This window comes from Myxocyprinus asiaticus, chromosome 6 (genome assembly GCF_019703515.2).
Source record: "Myxocyprinus asiaticus isolate MX2 ecotype Aquarium Trade chromosome 6, UBuf_Myxa_2, whole genome shotgun sequence".
Taxonomy (NCBI): domain Eukaryota; kingdom Metazoa; phylum Chordata; class Actinopteri; order Cypriniformes; family Catostomidae; genus Myxocyprinus; species Myxocyprinus asiaticus.
Genome location: NC_059349.1, coordinates 44,971,991 through 44,992,662, shown reverse-complemented (window position 1 = coordinate 44,992,662; position 20,672 = coordinate 44,971,991). Strand labels below are relative to the sequence as shown.

Sequence of the window (20,672 nt, the reverse complement as noted above, 5' to 3'; positions counted from 1 at the left end):
AACTATTGCATTCAACATTCTGTTCATAGCCTGTGCAGAAACGCTGTGTGAAATCTGAAAAATGTTGAATGAATAATGTAATTTATGAAAGACTGATGCTTTTTATTAAATTGGAATAATTTGCATCTCTGTGCAGGCCTTGCTTGGGATACTGTTATATTGTGACCGATTTACATGAATATTAATGTGGCAAATAAAATGTGTTGATTTGATTTGCTGGTTATTTGACTGACAGGTCACTGGCGGGGAAGCTGAGGATCGGATTAGCTGAGCAGAGCGTTCTATCTGCTCTCAATCAGGCTGTGTGTCTGACACCCCCAGGCCAAGGTTTAAAACATTTACATTTAATGATCATTAACGCTAATGAAACAGGCATTAACTTATAACATAATCAGAACATTGATAGAACCTTTAGGCATTTGGCAATTACAATTAGATTACTCTTTGCCTTAATGAATAAAACATTTATAACATTTCTAAATATGAATGTCAATTTAGTGTTTGTTAGTTTAGCACTGCTGTAATTTTACAAATATGTTTTTCTTATGTTTGATCAGAGTTTCCGCCGGCTGTGCTGGATGCTGGGAAAGGAATGAGTGCAGAAAACCGTAGAGTTTGGCTGGAGGAGAAAGGACTGATCCTCAAACAAACATACTGGTGAATACAAACATATACAATATACTCCTGAATATGAGAGCATTAAAATGTGAACAACTAATGTTGTTCCAAACCCATATGACTTTCTTCTCTAGAGCACAAAATGAGTTAAGCAGAATGACAGCCTCAGTCTCCATTCACTTTCATTGCATCTTTTTCCATACAACGAAAGGGAATAGTGGCTTAAGCTAACAGTCTGCCTAACATCTTATGCTTTAAAATGTTTTAGCAAATATTGGTTTTAAATATTAAATAGGATTACCATGTATTCTTGTATTGTTACATATAAAACAATATGAACAAAATTCTTCCTTTTTCATTTAGTGAAAATCATCAGTGAAAATGTGTTACTTCAGAGCAAGACTAATATATACTGTAGAGAAATACGGAATATTGTCAAGAGGCTGAGAGTATTCAGTATATGAGTTTGTATTTATTTATTTATTTTTTGCTCTGTTTTATTAGCTAGTATAAAAGTCTAGTTGATAAACACACACATAGCACAGTCTCATTCTCAAACACCCACAGGTGCTGTGAGAGATAATGTATTCTTCTTATACTACAAACAGTATTTCAATTGTAACTACAGGTGTCCCCTGCATAAAAAGTGTTTGTTGAAAGAGAATTTGCATAATTTGTTCCTTACACCTACAAGAAATATGTTGTTACTAAACTGAACCAGTTGTTACTACAAAAATTACTTCAGTACACAAATAATGTCTCTATCGGTTTCATTAATATTTTTCCAGTGAGATGCCAAATTATGATGCCATCATTCCTGTCATCCTAAAAGAGGGCATAGATGAGCTGCCCAAACATTGCAAGCTCACCCCAGGTAATGATTACTCACAGCTCACTCTGTTCTTCCACAGCCAATAGGCTGAAAGTTTCTGTTTAGAATCAGACTAAATGGTGTTTTGTGTTGCAGGTGTGCCCCTGAGGCCAATGTTGGCTCACCCCACCAAAGGGGTTGGCGAGGTAATGAAACGATTTGATGAGGCGTCTTTCACCTGCGAGTACAAATACGATGGAGAGCGAGCCCAGGTGTGTTATTTTAATCTCATTCCACCAGGTGGCGCCACAGTCATAAGTTTTGGAAACTGTAGTTTCTGTATCCATAGTGATATCTTTCTGCAAACACTGAATTTCTGATTTTTTTTTAACACTTTTTTTATTAAAATTAAAAAAAAAAATTTGTCTCTGTGTGTGTGTGTGTGTGTGTGTGTGTTTGAAAGATCCATATTCTTGAGAATGGTGAAGTGCGCGTTTTTAGCCGAAACCAAGAGGACAACACAAGCAAATACCCCGATATCATCTCACGGATCCCACAGGTGACATGTTAGGACATACTCAAACTTTATCAGTAGGGCAGCAGTGGATTTAAGACCCCTTTTACACCTGGTATTAAGATACGCATCTTAATATTGGGTATAAACAGGGTCTGAGATTGAAACAAAAAGCAGATTCCATTTGATGTCAGAGCTCAGTTTGTTTTGGTTTGTGTGAAAGCAGTTTTCCAAACTCGAATCGCATGTGAACATGTGAATTAAACAATTGGTATGAGAGCAGTCCATCCTAAATTGCTACTGATGGTGTATAATTTATCTTTGCATGCTCCCTGTCACACTTATTATAGTATAATTCATTTCTCATTTGCTTGTCTCCGAATAAATTATCCTCTGTGAACAGATTGCATTTTTCGCATCGCTTGCAGTGCATCCGTGACACAAACACAAGTGTCATTCAGTGCATGTAAAGCTTTAATGGTTTATCCAAAGAGACCAAAACATGAATGCATCAGTCAAGCTGGCATCTTGAGCCATTACCGAGATAAAGTGGTAAACAGCTGCTACTAGTACTCAACAATGGTACTCCCATTGATGACGCAAATGTACCGCATTTGGGACCCAGAAATACAAGGGGAAAAGAGATCAGTGAGGGGAGGTGGAGTGGAATTGAACTTGGATTCAGATCAAGCAATTGAACCAAGTGTGAAAACAGCCATAAGGCCTGTTAACACCAAACCCATTTTTTCATTACGAATGTTCGTTCCGAACAAGCTTTTGTACGGTAACATTGGACTCTGATGCCGCTATTCATCCAGAGTCTGACAATCCGAAGGTTTTTTTTTACGGAGAGTGTTCCTTTTTTTTTTTTTTTTTTTTTTTTGCGATGAATGACTGACCAATGAGATTCAGCTGCTCAATTCAGTGTGTTGGTGGCGCTAATCAACTGGCAAACACCTGTATTGGACGTGCAGCTGATACACACTCGAAAATTGTATACTTAAAAATAAATAGTTGCAGTTCATGAACCCTTGGTACTGCAAACATAAACCCGTTCTGTTTTTGAATGGTGTTTTGTCTTGTGTGTGCATTATTTAATATGTATTTTTACTGTGCCTGGTATATTCTCATGGCATTACAAATAGCAGTGGAGTCCGTTTGGAAGATCCTCGTAGATAAATATTTGTGCAAATATAAATGGGACATATATTTATGCAATAGCGCTCTACTCATCTCACTCAAACACAGATTACATACTCCTCAAAATGCATCAACAATATGGAAAGAACATAATGAAACAGTTATGCCGAATTAGGTAAACAAATGCTTTAACAGCGTTCATTATATTAATCTCTAACAGATGAAGGGTTCAGACAGGAGTCTGGCATGACAACAGCACCGCCTGCTTTACAGGGATGAAATAGTTTTATACGGGCTCTGTGTGAATAGACATTTCATCAGAGGTTTGTCTCGCAAAATTGTCACGGATTTAGTGTAAACGGGCCTTTAGACTCATTCTCAGGCTACACCTTGTCCTAACTGGGTGTGAGGCAACAAGGGCTAATAATTGATTATGAAAATAATCGACAACTAATTTCAGAATCAATTAGTTGGATATGTGCAGAGTGAACGGAGAAACTCCATCAGTGACGTCACTTTACAGTTGTGCAAAATGTGCTTGCATGATAACTGGTTTGAAAATGGTGACGACGAGTTGAAGCAGAAAAAATACAAACTAAATTGTCCAGTGCACGGGAGCACTTTATAAGCACTTCAAAAAAAGAGCATAAGCATACAGTTCAATGTAGACCGGTTGCTGCGTCAGGTATGTTGACAGGGTGCTTGTGTTGTTTCATGCACTTAAGATTTGTTTCTCTCCAGCTCATAACTTATATTTTACTGATTCTCTGTTTTATAATGTATAATTGTTATGAATTCAAAATCAGGTGCATATTTCCATTGTGCAAAACTGTTTATATTTACCACAAGCGAATCTCCGTTAAACTTCACTGAGCTACATACATGTGTATGTGCATACACATCCGCGTCAATCAACAGAGAAAGGGAGCGCAGTCATTCTGATTAACCTGTGCTTTGCAGTTTAATAGTCATATCGTGATTTCAGTTTCAATGTTATACATTTTGCAGCCTTCATGGATATCAAATCGATGTCTTAGAGGTCAACGTCTGTAGGTTTTATAGCGTTTTAGGTGGTTTCCCCTTAAGGTCATGTTGTCAGATGATTGTACTATATTATTATTATTTCTTTTATTTTTTCCTCCCCTTTTTCTCCTCAATTTGGAATGCCCAATTCCCAATGCGCTCGAAGTCCTCGTGGTGGCGTAGTGATCTCAATCCGGGGGTCGGAGGACGAATCTCAGTTGCCTCCACGTTTGAGACCGTCAACCCGCGCATCTTATCACATGGCTTGTTGAACGCATTACCGCGGAGACATAGCACGTGTGGAGGCTTCACGCTATCCTCCGCGACATGCACGCACAACTCTCCACGCACCCACTGAGAGCGAACCACATTATAGCTACCACGAGGAGGTTACCCTATGTGACTCTACCCTCCCTAGCAACCGGGCCAATTTGATTGCTTAGGAGACCTGGCTGGAGTCACTCAGCAAGATTGTACTATATTAAACTAGTGTGTATATATATTCCTGAATATAATGTATAATAATGCTATGGGGGAATATTTTATGGACCAGATAATGCCAAATGTAATGTCTGATTTCACCAGTAAATTTATATTATGTCAAACACAATTTTTCTGGATTAGTATATACTGCCATTTAAAAATGTATTTTTGAAAATAATATTTTAGAAATATGTAAACAGTGACAATATTATTTATTTAAAACTTACAATATTAATTTCAAAATATTTAAAATATATGTAATTATTGGTAGTGTGCAAGCAAATGTATCAAACATAATTCTGTATTTTCAGCTGAATTGATATTTCTATTCTGGTGTCACCATTGCCCTTGCTGGGCTGATGTGTTGTCCCACTACAGAGCTGATGGATAATTTCGCACTTTAATGAACAGTACTTTTTGTTAAGTTTTGCAAGTAAAGGAAATTCACTTTTTTGGATATTATGTCTTAAAAGTAATAAAAAAAATAAAAAAAAAACATTCAAACTTTTCTTTATTTAGACTTTGTCTAAAGTATCGTGAGATTATCGAATTCAGTATTGTAAATTGAACCAAATCATTATGTGCTTAATTGTTTTAATAGGCTTTTTAATAAATACATTTTTTAAAATACAGAGAACTAAATTTCAATTTTTATCTAATTAAAGCTGCTTGAAGCAACAAAATCACAGCTAATCAGAACATTTGAAACCCTGTACTTTTGAAGAGATTTTTAACAAAGTCAACCCTGAATCAGTTTTAGAGTTCTTATCGAAAATAAATGTTAAAAGCCTTATATGGGTTTTTAATCACTCTACCATTTAATATATTTGAACTTGTTTCTCGTCATGAAAATAGTGATGGAAGCTGGCATGGCGTAAAATCACTAAATAACAGAACATTTTGTTTAATATACAGCTTTCGGTCTAATGAGATTTCACTATAGCAACACAGAGGCAAAATCGCAACAGCCAATTAGAACATGTTTAATAGACAGGTTCATGGAGCAGGTTTTCGGTCCAATGAGATTTTATGGTGGGCGGAGCTACCCAGCACGACGTGACAAATATAGAAACCAAGCACTCGATAATGTCTTGTTGCACATTGCTTATCGCAGTTGTTGGGACAAAGACTTTATAAAATTAGCATGCAAGAGATTTATTGCTTGACGTTTAAACGCGACACCTGATTAGTACACAGTGTTAGACTCCTATCTTTCTCTATCACTCACTTTCACTTTCTCAGAGACTCTCTCTCTCTCTTTATTTTTCCATTTGAGAGTCTCTGTGCATCTGTCTCTTTCTCTATCTTTCTCAAAGGCCATATTTGTCCTCTGTCACCCGGCTCTGTTCCCCTCACAAGAAAAGCAATAATGGATTCCAGCCCTAAAGCAATGAAAGAATTTGATGAATGATACAAGTCCACACAGATAAATCAATGAAAGCTCTCACACATTTCTGTTGTTTTGCTTATCAGTGTGTCCATATCCTCAATATCTCTCTCTTCCTTCCCTTTTCTCTGCCGTCTGATATACAATGCAAAATCATGTGTTATTAAATGAGAATCAAAGCCATGACGTTATGTGGGGAATGAGATTAAAAACATGTATCTAAAAATAAAACCTCATATGCTCTGCAGCTCCCACACACACTGTATACACTTTATCACAGGAATAGCAATGGAAGTGTAAATGTCACACAGCCTGAGGGTCTGGTGTGATTATGTTATGGGAAGGGGTAGTTCTTAAAGCTACGGTGACCTTATAAACAAGTGATCGCTGTGAAGGGTTTCTCTGGGGGCTGGGCTTTGTTCAGCATCGATGATGTGGCTTGTTCAGTTGTTGATGGTAGATTGAATAAATGTCCTCAACTCTATCTCTCTCTCAGGTGAAGAAAGCCAGTGTACGGTCCTGTGTTCTGGATTCAGAGGCAGTGGCCTGGGACAGAGAAAAGAAACAGATTCAGCCATTTCAAGTACTCACCACACGGAAGAGGAAGGTGAGAAGAACGAGTGGAGCAAGAGAACAAACAAACAGCAAAAATGAAAGATAGAAGTTTGAAAAAATTAAATGGGTTATCAAGGGTGTTTGACAGTGAATCCCAAGGTAATGAGTTTGATTCCCAGGGAACGCATGTACTTATAAAGCAAAAAATGTATAGCTTGAATGGATAAGTACCTGGTAAATGTAATGTAAAGAGGTGTAACTGACAAGAGGAATGTATGTGTTTCAGGATGTGGACGCCTCTGAGATCAAGGTTCAGGTGTGTGTGTACGCCTTTGACCTGCTCTACTTGAACGGAGAGGTAAGACAATGATAATGATGATGATAGCTGTTAGCTAATCACATTTTAGAAATTTGTGCCTCATAAATGTCACTTTTTTTATGCTATATTTTGTGTATGTATCTTATAAAGATATATTGTAGATTTTATATATAACTTGAATTATCTATCTCTTTCGTAGTCTCTGGTGCGAGAGCCTCTTTGCAAACGCAGGGCTCTGTTACGAGAGAGTTTTGAGGAGAGAGAAGGAGAGTTTGTCTTTGCTCGATCTCTAGACTCTGATAACACAGAAACCATCGCTGAGTTCCTGGAGCAGTCTGTACGAGGTGTGTGCGTGTTTGTGAAATGTTAACAACTGACAGACATTTTTAGAGAACTGAATTCCTTAGGCCAAGTCCACACTAATACGTTTTTGTTTGAAAACTCATTAATTTTGCTACATTTTGGCCTTTCGTCTACACCGAGATGACGTTTTTGTGCAGCGAAAACTGAGCTTTTAAAAAAAACGCTCCAAAGTGGATACATTTGAAAATGCAGTCTTTGCTTTGTAGTGTGAAGTGGACAGGGAAAACAAAATATTAAAAACAATGACATTTGTTGTCATGTGATCCATTCAACCAATAACAATCAAGAAGGCAGCCCATGTTGTAGCAGTGCTGTTGTGCCTGCTATCCACTTTGATGCTGTTGTTAAAGATAAATGTTACTTTGTACAATAGGGGTGGGTAAAAATATTGATTTTCTGATCCATCGCGATCTTCATTTGAATGATCTTGATATATCGATTCTTAAATCCCAAGATCGATCTTTTACTTTATGCACAACCCTCCACTACAATGAGAGGAAATCACTTACGTTTGCAACCAAATGTAGCACTATGCAACTAAATGTATATATTTGACAACTGGCTGGTAAAATTTTTACCTACCATATTTCTTTCACCAGTAATTTTGTAGTATATTGCTGGAGTATTCAGCAGCGGGATCCTTTCACTGCATGTTGAGAGTAAAAGTTGTTCTGTGTACTGTGTCCAAAGACGAGATCCACGCAAACCATTTGTTATTAATGTCTCCTTTAACACCCTTTCTGTTCTCTACAGTCAGTTAGTAGTTAAAAACCAACAAAAAATAAACATTTAATTCTAATCATGCATGGCACAGATGAGATAAAGCCATTTGAGTACTCTCTTATTAATATGTGCTCGTTTACAGATATGCTGTTTTATGTAAATACTTGAAAATAGTACAAATGATGCAACTAAGCAATAGACATGTAACAATTAATATATGAAATTAGGGCTGCAACTAACGATTATTTTGATAATCGATTAATCTTCAATTATTTCTTCGATTAATCGGATAAAAAAAGAAATGTTATTTCCTGTATTTTATTAAAATATGATTATTATTTTTTTTAACAGAAATGATAAAGGGCATAAGGATTTGGTTTGATTTACATTACTGAATTCATGATTCTTTACTCTCACAAAACTTTGAATAATGCCCAAATCACAAAAAGTTAAGTTTAAATTTATTATTATTATTACTTTCTGTACATATGCAAAACTGTTCCTTTCATTACTTAAGGACCCTTGACATTATTATACATTTACATTCAGCATTATAAACGCTTTAATACAGTATAATCATCTGGAAAGGCAGTGCAGATTGACTCTCACGCTGAAAAGTCTCATTGTATTACATGCGCTCACATGATGAGGAACAATCTAAAACACTTTTAACCACACACTTTGACCTCTGAGAAATCAGCGTGACCAATGAAAGCTGCACAATTGATTACATTGAAACTGAAAGCACGGTATGATGTTGCACGAGATTAATCAAAGTGATTGCGCTCCCTTTCTCCATTGTGATTGGTTTGATTGAGGCGGATGCACGTGCTCGCTTGCTCAGTTAAGTTTAACGGAGACTCGCATGTGGTAAAAACAAACAGTTTTGCGAAATACGCGGCTGATTTTGAATTCATAACATAAAACAGAAAATAGCAGTAAAATGTAAGTTGTGCTGGAAAGAAACAATTCAACCACATAAAACGGCACAACGCACTTGATACATAATTGATTTTTATCGATTAGTTGTTGCAGCCCTATATAAAATATAATATCATATTTAATGATTGAATACATGGATTTGCTCAATTTGTAAAAGCCAAAATGTGCCCAAAAAACTAATAAGATTTAATTGGTAAAATTAATATTTTCTTAATGTACCAGGTTAGAAGGTCTCCTGTATAATCAAGCTGGAAGAGAATTGTAAGCAAAAGGTACATTATAACTAAAATATACCCATATGAATCGATATCGAAACGGAATCAGATTGAGAGCTTGTGAATCTGAATTGAGCTGGGAAATCTATATCAATACCCAGCCCTATTGTACAACCTTCAAACTGCATTCCTTCAAAGGTGACGGGAAGTTTACTCGGAATTGATGTGTGGCGGCGGAACGCAAGGACAATTGTGTTTCAGATCGTACATGGCAATGACACAGGACCACGCTTCTTACGCTTATTTTTTGCATGCGTTGTAAGGGGATTTAAGCATTTTCAGACTTTTCAGTGTGGAAGAGCAACTTTTGGAAAATGTTTAAAAATGGCAGTGTGGACGCAAAGCGTTTCAAAAACGAAAATGACATTTTCAGATGTATCTGGATTTATTTGAACGTAGCCTTTAGGTTGGGCATCTCACTGTGATGTGTCATCACTATCTTATCTTTAATTGTCATTTAGTAATAATAATTATTAAAATATTATATTATTAATTATTTATGTTTAAGGAGTTTTAAACGTGCAATTTTGTCTTTGACAGATTCTTGTGAGGGCTTAATGGTGAAAACTCTGGAAAAACATGCAACATACGAGATTGCCAAACGCTCCCACAACTGGCTCAAGGTATGGCACACACAAACCTGGACTGTGGTTTTTTTTTGCTGTGTATTTATTTAATAATTATTATTATTATTATTAGGGATGCACCAATATGAAAATTTGGGGCTGATACAATTCTGATTTTAACAAAGAATTGAATGCTGATACCGATATTTTGCAACTCACCTTATTTTGTCATCAGATCACTGTTTTACTTTGGAAGGTGCAAAAGCTTTTTACTCCTCTAACAATAAATAATTTCCATTGGACATTGGGTCTGTTGAACACACGACAGTCCAACATTTTAAAGAGAGCCACCGTGAAAAAACACTAAAAAATGGCAAAATTTAAGTTTGTTGCACTTCATGTAGCCTGTTGGTAAGTGCCGCTTTACAACTGTCATGTCCATTCATGCTGTTTTTTCTGCATTAACGTGAGAATGAGAGCATGTTCTTATGAGTGCCAATCCTTCTAGATATGGTGGCTATTATTATTTCTAGACTGTGCATTTAAATTGAGTGTGTTACTAATTAACGTTTTTCATATCTGTGTTTTCATGCTTATAACCGATATGCAGATGGTTTTAATTTGGTCAACAATTGACCAAGAAATATCAGCAGCCCATCGGTGCATCCCTAATTATTATTCAAGCGATCAATGTATTTTGTCTATAACTGTGTTAAGCAATAGAAAGCGTTGTGGTAGTTATTGGTAGAATTTTAGCAATCTGTTTTATAAAATCAGATTGCAGGAACTAAAGCTGCTCCTGCCTCAGAAAGAAACACTTGTCCTGACCTGGTGAAAATAATGGACAAGTATTCAAATTCAGCAGTCAAGTCAACCTTTATCTATAGAGCACATTTAAAGACAACAGAAAATGACCCAAAGTGCTTTACAAATCAATCAAATAAATATACAATGACAGAATGATATACATACAAAAAAAAGAAAAATAATAAATAGATACAAAGGGACGAGAAGATCACTGATGTATTTGGGCGCGAGACCAGATAGTGCCTTTTAAACATGAAGCAGAATTTTAGAATCCACCCCGAATTTAACGGGAAACCAGTGTAGAGACGCTAATACAGGGGTAATGTGATCCCTCTTTCTTGACCCTGTCAAAAGTCTAGCTGCTGCATTTTGAACCAGCTGTTGGCGGGATAACGCAGTTTGAGGGAGGCCAATGTACAATGAGTTACAATAGTCTAACCTTGATGAAATTAATGAGTGGATCACAATTTCCAGGTCTTTGCTGGAAAGAAAATGTTTGACTTTAGATAGATAGATAGCAGGAAAGTGTCAGTCATTAAAGTGTCATTTCCACTCCATTAAGCTGTTCTATTGCTCGGTGTCCACAGCATCTGACTCTAACATCTCCATAACTCACAGGAAGTCATGACAGGTCGCTTGGCCTGATGTTTAAGCAAGGGAAAAAAAAAAAAGAGCTTAAGAATAGCTTAAAACTCTAAAATATTGGAAATATTTTTATGGCCTTTGCTTAGAATTAAATGTTGGATCTTATTTTATATTTTACAGAATGTAATATCCCAGTTAACATACTTAAAAGTATATTAGTTAAAAATAACTAGTTTATAATAAATAGTTTTTATTTATTTTTATGTGAACCAAATGGGGGGAAAAAATATTCCTCAGGTGAATTTATCCTGTTTTAAGGATATGAATATATTTTTACTCTGAATAACAAGCCAAAGATACAGAAAAGAATATGAGTTTTAGCAGTGTATTATGGTAATTGTTTTCATATTTATTCTACTGTCAAGGCTGTCATTCCCTAGTCAGTTATATTGTGTCTAATGGTCTGTTTTTCTGTATGTGTCTGTGCAGCTGAAGAAGGACTATCTGGAGGGTGTCGGTGACACAGTGGATATGTGTGTGATTGGTGCTTATCTGGGGAAGGGAAAGAGAGCAGGCAGCTATGGAGGATTTTTACTGGCCTGTTATGATGAGGAGAACGAAGAGTTCCAGTCTGTCTGCAAGGTGTGTGTGTGTGTGTGTGTGTGTGTGTGTGTGTGTGTGTGTGTGTGTGTGTAAAAAAAAAAAAACAGGGAATGCACACACATGCCTTACACATTTCAAAATACATAAATTGCTGGTTTGTGTGTGCATGCATGTGCACGTGCGTTTATGCGTGCAACACGAGGAAAAAAATCAAATTTTTTTTTAATTTTTTTTTTTTTTGGTGTGGGGGGTCAGATTGGAACAGGCTTTAAAGATGAAGACCTGGAGCAACATTACAACTTCTTGAAGGTACAGCAGTGTTTGTACAATTTGTTTTGTGTCAGTGCATTTGGAAGTATAAGGGTGTGTATTTATCTTTTTTAATGTAATCCACCTCAGGAGCACATTTTACCTAAACCACGCCCATATTACCGTGTGGACCAATCAGCTGAGCCAGACGTCTGGCTGGATGCAGTACAAGTGTGGGAGGTGAAATGTGCTGACCTTTCATTGTCACCGGTCTACAAGGCAGCGATGGGATTGGTCAGTACACCACACACATTTCCAACATGAGGCTGAATCAGCGATTTTGTTGACTGCTGATTTCACTGTTTTGAGCCAGACATGTCATGTTGTTATTGGAAAACTAGCTTGTTACTACCCTATCTTAAAAACAGCTGAACAACTGTAACATTATTGACAATTTTTAAGTTGGTAGCATTGCAATCTTTAGTTAATCAGTTCTTGGTTCATTGTGCAATAGTTCAGTGTGGGTGCTTATGGTGCAATTCTCTCCCTGGCCATCAGGTGGATCCAGAGAAAGGGATTTCACTCCGTTTTCCACGATTCCTTAGGATCAGAGATGACAAAAAACCAGAGGATGCCACCACAGGTTCACAGGTAACAAACAAAATACAGAAAGACACAGTAACTCACACAAGTGGAAAAATGTTGCAGAGGAAACGACTCTAAGCACAGCTAGGACAGGCTCATAAGAAATAACTCACCAGTGTAGGAGTCGACAGTAATTACCCCAAGTGGGACAAACATTATTTTGAAAATGTCATAAATACATAATGTATGGATAATACAGGAAGTGACACCATTTGTGTGTCCTGTAGTTTCATGGCATGTGTGGTAGGAAAAGTGAAATTTTAATGTAGTTTTACTCTTGAAAGTCAAACCTAATGACATTGGTGTAGTTCGGAGAGTCGTGACATTGTAATTTAGTGGAGCAAGTGGAGTGGATCCGTTAAAGGAAATCCATCTCTTTACGTGCCACACTGTCTTTGCACACTCCTTTAGCCCCCTCATTTTCACAGTTCATTTATTACGGTTTTCTTTTATTCCTGTCACCCAATGGTTGGAAGAGCACACACATTCACAGAGACGATGGCAACGTACTGCAAAGTTTTGGGAGTGAAAACCACATTTTAATATAGAATTGAATCCTCTAACTTATCCTTGCTTGTTTTTACACAATACAGAAGTCATTCCTGAAATTGTGGTGATCAACACAATAACCGCAGAAATGTTTTGTCTTCTCCTGGCTGTAGACAAGAAATACAAATGCCAACAGTTTAACTTAGGAAAAAAAATTGGAAACTTGGTATATTTAAAAAATCAACAGTTTTGTTAATGCTCTTGAAGCTGCTGCTTTAAATAGAACGCTCTGTCGTCATGTATGAGTGGCCTAATGCTTTTATAAAATGGACGAAAGACACCAACGTTTATTAAGCAGTACAATTTATTATTAATAATAATCTGTCAGTCAAGTAATATAGATAATTCTCCTAACTGCTGGCCATTTGCGGTTGAAAAGAACTTGCCCCTTTAATACAGAGTGTGCTTTGCCGGCTTTAAATATGGCTCATCCAATCAGAATTTAGTCGTAACTATCAGTTTTATAATGCCTGAATTTTTCAGGAGGTAATTTGTTTGTAGAATGCGGTTGTCACTCCAGTAAATTAATATACTCGGTGTATATAGAATAAGAATAAAGGTATATTTCAGGTTCAGTACAAGTTAAGCTCAATCAATAGCATTTGTGGCATCATGTTGATTATTACGAGTCAAAATAAATTTTTGTGGTAATCAATATTTTGCCACAAATGCTTTCGATTGAGCTTAACTTGTATTCAACCCGGAATATTTATTTAAGCACTTAATAGAGGAGTGACAACCATATTTAGCAGCAGTGTGTACTTCACAATTATGAACTATTCTGTTCTCTGCGTCTTTTATTTGTCAGGCTTCACTTTCATTTGAATGTAAAGTTCAAAACTGATTTGGCGCCTGCTTCAGTCTCTTTCTTTCTCTTTCAGATTGCTGATCTCTACAAGAAACAGCAACAGATTCAAAATCAGGGTGACAAACCGGATCTGGAGGACTACTATTGATTCCTGCACACTGATTGGCTCCTTTTGTCCGCTTGTCTAATTCTCATAGACGTGGGAGTTCCCATGAATTTATTTTTTCTTCAATATTTAGTTGCATATTAACATGCTGAATTTTAATGCTGTGATATTCTAAGACTTGATGAAAAATTGAAATTAAAATGTAAATAGCAATGACATGATGGAGCTGAAATAAACACTTGCTTTTCACAAACTGTCTGCCTGCCTATGGTGTGCAAGTGTTTGTGAATGTTTTGTCTCTTGTATGTCTTTGTGTGTTTGTCCTTTTGTATGCATTGTTGTGTTCATGGTAAATACATTTACCAGCTCACAGAAACATAACATTGTGTATGGATCAGGGTTCCCACAGTCCTGCAAATATCCAGTCATTTTAAAATGGCAATTCCAAGCCTGGGAAAATCATAGAAATCAGTAATATCTTAAAAATTACAGAAGTTAATATTTTTTCTTGTTTTGCTCAGCTCTAAAATATTTATTACAGTATGTGTAAATGAATAAAAAAAATCCTTATCCTGTAATCACAAATGGATGGAAAATACTTCAAAAGTAGTGGGAACCCTGATTGCAGTTTGAGTCTTAAATGTGTCCAGGCAGCGATGATAAAGTGTGAGTGCATATTCATATAGGAGTATGTGTTTAGGGTGGATGGTTTGCGATGAATTGGCGAACGGTCTATTGTCAGTGACTGAAAATGGAAAATTAAATTATCCAGCTCCTTCTCCATCATTCTCTTTTGTCCTCAACAGCATTTCCTTCAAATAATTCCTTTTCTTTTCCTCTCTCTCTCTCTCTCTCTCTCTCTCTCTCTCTCTCTCTCTGTGTCTGAAATGAGCCTGGCAGATTTTGATACTGCGCTTCTGTCAGAGTTCAAACTAAAGAGAATTTTAGTGTTGGTTTGACAGTTTTGTAATAGTGAGTGTTTGTAACAGCGGGAGGCTTCACCCATCTGTGAAAAGTCTTTGAGAAAGGAATTAAACTGAATTAATACAAATTTAAGTAATGTGAAATTAATACAGGATTAGTAATTCAACAGTTAGTTGGTTAGTTTGGATTGCAGATGTAAGTTGATTTTAAGAGCATTGAAGCGTGCAATTAAATGACCTCTTTTGCGATTCATTAAGCAGGGCCCCTTTTATAACCACACAAATTTGTATTCGATCAAATATGAGAACTGAATCTATCTGGTCCTCCTGATACACATAGGCTATCTTCAGAATTAAGTACTAGTACTATGTGTGGAATACCTGTATGGCCTACTAAATTTGCCCAAATATGCTGCATACTGCGTTCCAGAATGTGCAATCTGACCTTCCATTTCATTTCTTGCAGGGTTTGAACCATTGACTTTCCGAACCACCCATCTTAAAAGAATAGTTCGCCCAAAAATAATTCAAATTCTGTCATCAATTAGTCATCCTTAGTTTTTCCAAACCTGTATGACTTTCTTTTATAATCTAAAGCTGTATACAATATAAAGCTTATGTTTTCATTATAAAAAATTATATACGACCCAAGTACTATATGTAAAAGTTTTTGCATTTATTGTCATGCTGTGTAAAGATCTGGGTAGCAGAATTTTTTTTTCTTTTAATGGTCTGTCATACAAACATACTTGTTGACTCCAAAGAGCAAGCTTCTTGTCTAAACGCTACCGTCCTCCGGGAAAAAAACACTTTTATACATGAACTGCACTCATTGGTCACTGCCTCATAGAAAGAGCTCCTTGTGACATTTATTAAAAACAAAAGTGCATTAAACATTATATTAATGAAATAAACATTAAATCTAACAGCAATGACAGTGCCAAAGTTTATAATTCAAAACACTGAGACATCAGGTTAATTTTAAGTGCATAAAACAATAGCGGTATTTTGAACATTAATGATCATAAAATCAACATAAATCAATCATAAAATGAATGAAAATTAATGACTATAAAATCAACAGGAACGATTTTGCCTAGGTCAAAGCTTTACCTAAAAACACTGAAACACTTTTAACCCTTACTGCTTACTGATAGTCCATCAGCTATTCCAAAACTGAGGTGCAAGATATTATCTTTTGAACAGCAAGCGTATTCTAAAAGAGCAGAATATTTTAAAACAGCAAAGTTTCACCGAGTCACACCAGGAACAATTGTGTCAAGTTTTATGTCAAGTTTCATGCAGTGGACTCCACTGCATCAGCAGTAACAGTAGAGTTATGGGCTTTGTTCCATATTGCTGCACATTTTGCAGTTGAACTATTGTGTACCCTGCGGGCAGGACCCTTAGAGATGACATCTACTAGATCCTTTGAAGCAATTAAGTTCAGTGTGTGGGCAATATTTTAGATGATATAAAAATTCCTGACAGTTTTTTTTTTCATAGCAAACTGCAAATAAAGACCATTACAAATGAATATCATGGCAAACATACTGAAAATTAGCACCCAGTCAGTCAATTCATTACACTGATTCCACACAAAAGTAGTTTATGCAGCTACTACAACTGCATGTTGACCGTTCCAAGATGGCGCCGCAGCTGATGTAACCGAACCAGCTGAATGAGGCATCTACATATGTATATCTATGGTCCCGACGGTCAAGTGTTAAACACCTCCTGCTGAGAGACCCTAATGTGTGCTCTATCACCCTCGGCCTGGCCCTTGATTATGTTAATGAAGTTAAGACCTGAATATCAGTGGAAAAATCGGCTAGTGAGACGCTGTCTGTCTTTCATTCTGGCATCTCCTTTTGTGTTTGACACAAGAAACAAAGTCATACGGGTTTGGAAAAACAGAAGGTTGAACAAATGGGTGAACTATTCCTTTAGAGGAATATTCCAGCTTCAATACAAGTTAAGCTCAATCATCAGCATTTGTGGCATAATGTTGATTGCCATAACAAATAATTTATAGTCATCCCTCCTTTTCTTTAAAAAAAAAAATAAAAAGAATGGAGGTTGCAGTAAGGCACATACAATGGAAGTGAATGGGGCCAAGTTTTGGAAGGTATAAATGCAGAAATGTGAAGCTTATAATTTTATAAAAGCACTTTTATTAATTCTTCTGTTAAAAGTCATGTATTATTTAAACTGTAAATTTCTTTAAATTGTAATTTTTCCAGTCATTTTAGGGTTTGTTGACATTACATCGTCATGGCAACGCAGTTGTAAAATTGGCTATAACTTTACAAAGAAAAGGTTAGTAAGCGATTTTATCACATTAAAATCCTGTTAACACACATATTGTTTACGTCTTCTGGCTATAGGCTACTTTTGCAACAGTGAGTATTTGAATGTTTATGGATTGGCCCCATTCATTTCCATTGTACGTGCCTCACTGGAACCCATATTTAAGTCGATAGCCGGTCATTTTGCCATCGTTGTGGGGGGCATCAGAACTTTCTTGAGGGAGCACGAGGAAGAACTGGGGGGGGTGCATGAGTGTCGGTAGCAAACTCTAAGGACATGTGGATGCTGTGTGTCTGTTCTCCTGCTTTCCTAACGCTTGTATTCCTTTGGCCTATGAGTAAGAGTCAAAATATGTGGGAGAACATTTAAAGGTCTCTCTGCCAGAAACTGTTTTCTCTAAGCCAATAATACACTGCACACCCAGAGGACCACAGTGTGTGTTATACTAACTTATCAGCAAACAGCCTAAAACACTCCCCGAGAGTGTTTAGGTCACAGAATGAGTGCAGTGAGTCAAACAAAACTCGTGTTTGTCCTCCCCCGTTGACAGGAGAAAGAGAGAAAATGAAACGGCTCCCAAAATTTCTTTCTCCATCCAATTCTTCACTCCTACACTAGCACATGGTTGTGCAACACAATAACTCATCTTTTGTTACCAAACAATGCCTTTTATTCTGATTTTGTGCCCATCCTCTGCATCTCTTCATCTCTCTCTCTCTCTCCCTGCATCCCTTATTTTGGTGCTCCCTGTGACATCCCTGCCATGTGAGAACAAGAGCCGAGGGTTGAATGGAAGGAGGAAGAAAAGACAGATCGCTCCTTTGTCCCGACGTGACCCGGTTGAATGTCAGCTCTGTTACTATTAGGCGAGTGTGTGTGTGTTGTGGCAGTCCATGCCTTGAGTTTGATGATATCAGACCATTTTAAGGGGTCCTTTGCTGTGGTGTGTATGCGTATTTGGTGACAAACAGGCCTAATGTCATCAGATATAATGTAATACTTTTCTACTTTCACAGCAGTGTTTGTTTATACACAGTTGTTTATGATCTCTATCTGTTCTGGTCTGAGTGGAGCACTTTGATTAAGTGTTGGTTGCCTAAAATGCTCAGCATTTGTTTCAAGCTTCTTTAGGACAATGGGTGTGTGACATAGTCTCTATTATACCATGCTCTGTTTAGCTTCTGCTGGTGTGTGTGATTCCATTAGCAGCCTAACCGAATGCTCTCCTAAATTTTAGTACAGTATGTGTCCATGAATACCTGTAAAACACTGTTCATCACTAATATACAGTACTGTGAAAACGTTTTAGGCACTTGTGACAAATATGGCATAGTGAGGATGTATTTCAATTCACCAAATAATGACATAAATAATTTTCATTTATCAGTTAAGGTCATACAAAGTTCAGTAAACATAAAAAAAATAAAATAAAAAAAAAAGCTAAAGCAATATTTGGTGTGACCACCTTTTCATAAAACTTGAACATGAAATATTGATTTCCCAGCTGAAAAGACCAGCATGAATTTACATGCTGGGACAGGCTGGTTTATGTCTTATTTATTTGAGAGAAGTTAAGCTCATTCGAAAGCATCTGTGGCATAATATTGATTACCACCAAAATTGATTTTGACATCCCTCTTTTTAAACAATAAATCAATAAATTGCAGTTACAGTGAGACAATTCCAGTTAAAGTGAGTGGGGCCAGTCAAGAAACATTAAAATAAACTCTGTTTCAAAATTATAGCCACAAGACGTAAATATTATATGTTAACATGATTTAAGTGTTCACTTACTAATCTTGATTGTGTAAAGTTACACCCATTCATGTTGTCGTGACATTGAAATCCTGTAATCCTGGTATTGGTTAGTAAGCGATTTTATCACATTAATATCATGTTAACACGTTTAATGTTTACGATTTGTGGTTATACTTGTGAAAAGATTTGTATTTTAATGTTTACGGACTGACCCCAATCCCTTCCTTTGTAAGTGCCTTACTGTAACCACAATTTTTGCTTATTTTTAAATAAACAAGGGGTGAGTCAGAAGTATTTTTTGTGAAAGTAATGAAAATGATTATGCCATAAATGCTGTTGATTGAGCTTAACTTAAACTGAACCCAAAACATTCCTTTAAAGGGGTCATGACATGAGGAATAAAATGTTCCTTTATCTTTTGACATACAGTATTAGAGGTCATTGTACTACACTGATCAGCCACAACATTAAAACCACCTGCCTAATATCGTGTAGGCCCCCCTTGTGCCGCCAAAACAGCTCTGACCCGTCGAGGCATGGACTCCACAAGACCTCTGAAGGTGTCCTGTGGTATCTGGCACCAAGAAGTTAGCAGCAGATCCTTAAGTCCTGTAAGTTGCGAGGTGGGGCCTCCATGGATCGGACTTGTTGGTCCAGCACATCCAATAAATGCTCAATCAGATTGAGATCTGGGGAATTTGGAGGCCAAGTCAACACTCTGATCTGTCTGCGGCTACGCAGCAAGCTGCGATGCACTGTGTGTTCTGACACCTGTCTATCATGGCCAGCATTATGTTTTTCAGCAATTTCTGCCATAGTAGCTCTTCTGTGGGATCAGACAAGACGGGCTAGCCTTTGATCCCCACTCGCATCAATGAGCCTTGGGCGTCCATGACTCTGTCGCCGGTTCACCGGTTGTCCTTTCTTGGACCACTTATACTAGGTACTAACCACTGCATACCAGGAACACCCCACAAGTCCTGCCGGTTTGGAAATGCTCTGACCCAATCATCTAGCCATCACAATTTTGCCCTTTTCAGAGTTGCTCAATACTTATGCTTGCCCATTTTTTCTGCTTCCAACACATGAAATTCAAGAACTGACTGTTCACTTGCTGCCTAATATATCCCACCACTTGACAGGTGCCATTGTAATAATAAATGTTATTCACTTCACCTGTCAGTAGTGTAATGTTGTGGCTGATCAGTGTATAAAAACATACTGTTAATTTCAGAACTCTAATCTTTCTCCTCGCTGCAAAAAGGGCATTTGTTCAAACCAGGCTGCCAAAATGACTTGTTCTATACTTCCTCGACTTTGTGATGTCACACTGTGGAAGACATTTGCTTCTGAACACCTCCACAACAACACATCAACTACTGTTTATCACTTCCGTAGCCCCGCACAGCAGTGATGAGCAGTGAGATGGCAAGGGGAGAGAGCAGGTCAGTAAAGAGCAGAAAGCCAATCAGAAGAGTGGGCGTTTACTTTCAAATCTTAAAGGAGAAGCAGGACCACTATCGAGCCAGTGCGAGCTATGGCTATCAACTGGCCAGCCAGGGTCAATATCCTCGGACCTCGAGCCGCAAGACCAAAATTGATCTGCATTC

General features: G+C 37.2%; 1 protein-coding gene across 1 annotated transcript in view; it reads left to right on the top strand.

Annotated features, from left to right (window-relative positions):
• LOC127442776 (DNA ligase 1-like) overlaps positions 1-14,551 on the top strand; it is a 29,224-nt gene extending 14,673 nt beyond the window's left edge. Inside the window, exons 14-27 of the mRNA XM_051700954.1 lie at positions 236-327; positions 558-657; positions 1,407-1,492; positions 1,586-1,701; positions 1,893-1,988; positions 6,473-6,583; positions 6,818-6,889; positions 7,050-7,194; positions 9,694-9,776; positions 11,601-11,753; positions 11,970-12,023; positions 12,114-12,257; positions 12,522-12,614; positions 14,039-14,551. Coding sequence (XP_051556914.1) covers positions 236-327; positions 558-657; positions 1,407-1,492; positions 1,586-1,701; positions 1,893-1,988; positions 6,473-6,583; positions 6,818-6,889; positions 7,050-7,194; positions 9,694-9,776; positions 11,601-11,753; positions 11,970-12,023; positions 12,114-12,257; positions 12,522-12,614; positions 14,039-14,113 — 1,420 coding nt within the window. The 3' untranslated portion in view covers positions 14,114-14,551. The remainder of the gene's footprint in view (positions 1-235; positions 328-557; positions 658-1,406; positions 1,493-1,585; positions 1,702-1,892; positions 1,989-6,472; positions 6,584-6,817; positions 6,890-7,049; positions 7,195-9,693; positions 9,777-11,600; positions 11,754-11,969; positions 12,024-12,113; positions 12,258-12,521; positions 12,615-14,038) is intronic.
• The last annotated feature ends 6,121 nt before the right edge of the window (positions 14,552-20,672 follow it).